The sequence below is a fragment of the Mus caroli genome, chromosome 14 (genome assembly GCF_900094665.2).
Source record: "Mus caroli chromosome 14, CAROLI_EIJ_v1.1, whole genome shotgun sequence".
Taxonomy (NCBI): Eukaryota; Metazoa; Chordata; class Mammalia; order Rodentia; family Muridae; genus Mus; species Mus caroli.
Genome location: NC_034583.1, coordinates 57181599 through 57187615, shown reverse-complemented (window position 1 = coordinate 57187615; position 6017 = coordinate 57181599). Strand labels below are relative to the sequence as shown.

General features: G+C 42.3%; 1 protein-coding gene across 2 annotated transcripts in view; it reads left to right on the top strand.

Annotated features, from left to right (window-relative positions):
* Adam2 (ADAM metallopeptidase domain 2) overlaps positions 1-5815 on the top strand; it is a 50766-nt gene extending 44951 nt beyond the window's left edge. For both annotated transcript variants that reach the window (XM_021181627.1, XM_021181629.1), the window contains exons 19-21: positions 3631-3790; positions 5367-5430; positions 5794-5815. In XM_021181627.1, coding sequence (XP_021037286.1) covers positions 3631-3790; positions 5367-5400 — 194 coding nt within the window. In that variant the 3' untranslated portion in view covers positions 5401-5430; positions 5794-5815. The remainder of the gene's footprint in view (positions 1-3630; positions 3791-5366; positions 5431-5793) is intronic.
* Positions 5816-6017: the final 202 nt, after the last annotated feature.

Genomic DNA, 6017 nt, shown 5'->3' with positions numbered 1-6017 from the left:
AGAAAGAAAGAAAGAAAGAAAGAAAGAAAGAAAGAAAGAAAGGAAGGAAGGAAGGAAGGAAGGAAGGAAGGAAGGAAGGAAGGAAGGAAGAGAAAGAGAGGCAGAAAGACATTTTTTGCCAAGAAGAAGTAGCACTTAAAGAAGAGAGGTCGGCTGAGCCCTCCCTACTAGTTTATCATTGGAGGAAAACAACCATGATGGCACATGTGCAAACTAACAAAAATTGCAAAAGATCATCTTTACAAATGCAAAAGGAAAACTCTTTAACATGCTACTAGCTCAATGTATATACTTATCTATATTAAAAAGTTTAAAATGTCATATCAGGGGTAGGGAGCTTATAAAGCACATACCAGGCCCTGAGTTCAAAACCAGGTACTTCCATGAAAGGAAGAAAAAAATCCATACCAAAGGGTATCTACTGTAAGACTGTCAATCCTACTGTAAAACAGTTCACTCTAGCAACAAAATACACCAAAGTGGCACTCACTGCAAGGGATTTAACCCTCACACCTGAGGACTTTGTTGCTGTTATTGCTGTTCTGTCTTGTGACACTCTTTAGTCCAGAAGGATATAAGCTCAAAGGCATGCTTTTCATGAACATGACTTTCTCACTGCTTCTGCCTTCCCTGTAAAAAGTGTGGCATCTTTTCCATTAAACTCCATGCTCGTGACACTTGTACAACAGGACCGTATTTCAGATTTCCCCCCTCATTTTTTCAGTTTGTTTTCCCGAAGTTCTAGAGACCACCGTGGGTCACTCTGAGTCCTCAGATGGGGATGCACAGATGCCCACGCTTTCTAGAATGAGTCAAACTCCCTCCAAAGGGAGGCCTTTGTCCTGATGCTTTCATGGAGTTACATAACCAACAATATCCTTGGAGACGGTTCTGAAGGTATCCAAACCCACTTTTAGAAGGACACAGCCCCCCACACTGGCCACAAACACTACAATGTAAATCACATGCTTTGAAGACCAAATTGTTCCCCAGTAAAGCCAATTATCTGACCAAGACATAGGAAGGGTTCTTCTATAACCACACTAACCTGACCTGGAGAAATTAGCATAGTCACTGCACCCATGGTGACTTCCTGGCAGCTGGTGCCAGCCTTTCCCGCGAGGCACAAGAGAACACAGGATTCCAAGATCCCTTGTGATTCCTTATCATTTTGCCCCTTCAACAGCACCTTGCTGGGTGCTGTATCAGTGGGTGCCTGACAAGCTTGGCTTTGGCCCCTTAATCACAGACCTCAGCCTCCCAGACTAACTAACACCACCAAAAACCTGAGGGAGTTGTCACCTCAAGGACAGCAGACACTAACTCTGTCCAAGTTAAGGTACCCAGAGTTAGGTATGGACCAGGAGCTGGAACAGAAATACAGAGGAGTCAAAATGCCTGATTGGTAGTGCAGACAGCCTGTAGCATTCCATAGACCCTGAGGAGATACAGGCAGTAAATGGACACCCCAGACCTCAGCAGGAAGCTAACATGGGACAAGATGGGGGAAAGGCCTTTTCTCTGTAGGTCCCTGAGAGAAAGAGCAGGGAACCCGGGCTGTCTGCCCTCCACCCAGTCAGCAGAAAAGGAATGGCCTCATCTTTTGTGCCTGGACCTGGGAAGGAGAAAAGAAGCTTGAAGATGTCCATCCTTTTGGAAGTGTATGGCTTGTCTGAAGCTCCCAGTTTTCCTGACTCTGCCTCCCAGTGCTAGATTACAGATGTCCTCCAGCATCAAATAACCCATAGGATTTCCTTAGAGCAGCAATGGGTACAGTCCTTGGTGGTGAAGAAAAAAATCAAGAGAGAGAGAGAGAGAGAATGGGGTTCCTCACCTGCCACAAAGCAGTAACAGACTAACAGAGGATAATCCGGTCAGATCGAAAACGGACATCAAAATACTGAAATCAACATCGTGGGAGTGGGACAAGCAATATCTATCTCCCCATAAAGTTAGGAGCAAAACTGAGGCTGGAGAGATGGTTCGGCGGTTAAGAGCACTGATGGCTCTTCCAGAGGTTCTAAGTTCAATTCCCAGAAACCATATGGTGGCTCACAACCATATGTAATGGGATCCGATGCTCTCTTCTGGTGTGTCTGAAGACATTAGCAGTGTACTCAGATAAATAAAATAAGTAAATCTTTTAAAAATTAGGAGCAGGGGCTGGTGAGATGGCTCAGCGGGTAAGAGCACTGATTGTTATTCCAGAGGTCCTGAGTTCAAATCCCAGAAACCACATGGTGGCTCACAAGTACCTAAAATGAGATCTGACACCCTCTTCTTGTTATCTGAAGATAGCTACAGTGTACTTATGTATCATAATAAATATTAAAAAAAAATAGGAGCAAAGCAATGAAGTCTGCTTCACTGTACGTATTCAGTAAGTTTCCTATGTCCCAGGCCCTAAACTAAGGAAAGAACAAGAAAGGAGCAAAAGACTAGAAAAGATGAACTGTTGTTTCTTTGCTTGTGTGTGTGTGTGTGTGTGTGTGTGTGTGTGTGTGTGTGTGTGTGTGTGTGATGATACAATTAATCACAGAGAAAATCCTAACAGATTTCAAAAAGTAAAAAAGAAAAAGGAAAAAACACACTTCTCAAAGGTCTCACTGTATAGGCCTGGCTGGCCTGGAACTCACAACATGACCAGGTTTTTAAAAGTCTGTGCATGTCTTGTGGGGGAGGGGGAATGTACACGTGAGTGCGGGTGTTCTCAGTGGCCAGAGGCATTGGGTCCCCCTGGCTGTTGTGAACCAGCTGATGTTGACGCTGTATAAAGTAGACCATTGGTCTAAATATAAAAACTAAAACTACAAATATTCTAAAAGACTCTTTGAAAAAAAAAACATTTGTAAGGAAGGATGTGAAAACATAACTATTTCTTAATAAAAAAACAACTTAGACCTAAAATAGTATGCATAGCATTTTTTTTTTTACTAGAAATAAGAGTTTGAGAATACCCCTCTGGTAACAGTGATCTTACACTTCAATTTCTTCTGTCTATATGATCAGACAGAGACTACCTAGAAGTCTCCAGTGAAAAGCAAGGCTGGAGAGATAGCTCTGCTGTTGTTAACAGCGCTTTTTGCTTTTGTTGAGGACCCAAGTATGGCTCCCAGGACCCACAGGGTAGCTCACAACCCTCTGTAATTCCAGTTCCAGAAGATCAAACATCATCTTCTGGCCTCCTCAGCCACCACTCACACACAGGGTGCACATACCTACAAGCAGACAAACACTCATGCACAAGCAATTTTTTTTAATCCCTTAAAAAGATATACACAAGGGGCTGGAGATATGGCTCAGCAGTTAAGAGCACTGACTACTCTTCCAAAGGACCGGGGCTCAATTTCCAACACCCACATAGCAGCTCACTGTAGACTGCAGTCTGTAACTACAGTTCCAAGGGATCCTCATACAGACATGCATAGACAAAACACCAATACAGACAAAACAAACAAAAGGATACATACAAAAAGAAAAGCCAAGACAGGATCTTACGCAAGGATTTGAAGAGCTTGCCGGTGTGGAGACTCCAATGCCATCGTGTTAAGTACATCATATGCAAACACACAATATCGCTGTTATATTTCTGGTGATTGTGTTCTAACCCCTGGTTCTTTCCTTTGTTAGCACGGCCCTACATTGCAAGTGCTTACCGCTCCAAGTCTCCACGGTGGCCATTTTTCTTGATCATCCCTTTCTACGTTGTGATCCTTGTCCTGATTGGGATGCTGGTAAAAGTCTATTCCCAAAGGATGAAATGGAGAATGGATGACTTCTCAAGCGAAGAGTGCGTGAACTTCATACCTGTTTTCTTTCATAATTAGTTGGTATACTGGGTTATTAACGACGTCAAGACAGACATAGCTCATAACTCAGACTTAACATTTTTCCATCTGTAGAAATTGAGTGGTAAATATATTAGTGATTAGTATAATGAATAATCAGGTTCTTTTTTTTAACCATCGGGTTTTAATCTTATAAAAACTAAGTGGGCAGGGCATGGTGGTGCACGCCTTTAATCCCAGCACTTGGGAGGCAGAGAAAGGCAGATTTCTGAGTTCAAGGCCAGCCTGGTCTACAGAGTGAGTTCCAGGAAAGCCAGGGCTACAGAGAAACCTTGTCTTGAAAAAAAAAAAAAAAACTAAGTGGGTATGAAAATACCACAGCGAGATCTGTTAGTTTTTTTGGTTGGTTGGTTGGTTTTTCTTTTTTTGTGTGTGTGCTGCTAAGAAAAAAACAGTGCAGGGGGTGGGGGGAACCAAAAATCCTTGGGCCTCTTTAGGGGTAAAAGTCAATGTAAATTGTTGTCTCCTGCTTATTAATTTTAATTGTTAAATATGTATTAAGTGTTGCTTATTTTTTCTGTTTCTCCATTGTAAAGAGTTTTGATATGCTATTTTGAAAAAGATAACAAGAGGCTGAAGAAATTCTTTTTTCCTTTTATTCAGTGTCTTAGTTAGGGTTTTACTGCTGTGAACAGACACCATGACCAAGGCTGGCTTACAGGTTCAAAGGTTCAGTCCATTATCATCAAGGCAAGAACATGACAGTGTCCAGGCAGAAATGGTACAGGAGGAGCTGAGAGTTCTACATCTTCATCTGAAGGCTGCTAGCAGAATATTGGCTTCCAGGCAACTAGGCTGTGGGACTTAAAGCCCACACCCACAGTGACACACCTATTCTAACAGGGCCATACTTTCTAATAGTGCTACTCCCTGGGCTGAGCATACACAAACCATCAGATTCAGTTTTCACTTTTTTTTTTTTAACATAAATGGAGAGCTAAGCAGCCAAAGGTAAAAGAACTGATTTAGAATAATAAGACTAAAGGACATGACCACAGCACTGCATATCAGTAGTAGTGGATTATGAGTTCAGGCCAGCCTGGTAGCAAGTTCCAGCCCAGGCCTGAGCTACACAGTGAGATTCTGTCTCAGAAAGGAAACACCTGAAACCACAGCACGTGGGATGGAGATTGAGTCACTCTCTAGTTAGCTGGCTTTCTTACACAGCCCAGGCCCACCCTCCTGGGGCCCAGAGCTGAGGCCTTTCACAGTGGGCTGGCCCCTCCCACATCAATCCAGCCACTCTCCTAGGCCATCAGCCAATCTGATAAAGGCAGTTCTTTGAGTGGGATTTCCTTAGGTGACTGGAGGTTGTTTCAAGCTGACAGTAGAAACCAAGCTGGCCAAGGATGGGGTGGGGTGGAGAGGATAATCTATTAAATTTACAGCAGTGGATAAAGGTGAAGGTGAATGGCCTCAAAAGCTTAAAGGTAGTTTAAGCCAAAAAATGCTAAGAATCTGGGAATGAGCTCAAGCTTGCATCACTGTCTCTAAGGAATTGTCTCTGTCTCTATACAGGCAATTTGAAAGTGAAAGTGAATCCAAAGACTAGTCTGAACAGCAAAGATTCCACAATGTCACAGTGAGCCTCCAATATTCCAAGGGAAAGAGGGAGGGAGGAAGAGAAATGTATGAGACATAATATAACAGGCAATGGTCATATCGTTCTATATAATACAAACAACTCCGGAGAAATTTGCAGTATTACCATTTATATCAATAACATGAGGGTGTTACAAATGATATCACAATTTGCCAATGAATTACATCAGACTCTGTCTCAAGAAAATCATGATGCTTTCAATTACATCCTTTTAGAAGTCTTGAGCTCAAATGCTGGTTAAAGAGACTTGAGTTGCCCTGCTCTCAGGATCCTTGCTGCACCCAGGATGGTTTAACCTGGTTGGCTCTAAGAGTGACTCTTCTCTTTTATGTGTTCTTTTAGAGTAATTCTCTTCAGTGGACAGAAAAAAAAAAGTGGAAAAGAAAAGCCTATGCATTATCTTGCCTGGAAGTCAAGCCTGCATATCGTGGTCTCCATCAGGCCAGAAATCATATCTCTCCATACACATGTATGATACATATGTGTGTATATTATTCCATAAATGATTTACTTGTAAGAAATGATTATGAATTTCATATTATACTTTGATATTTTACCCTATTTCT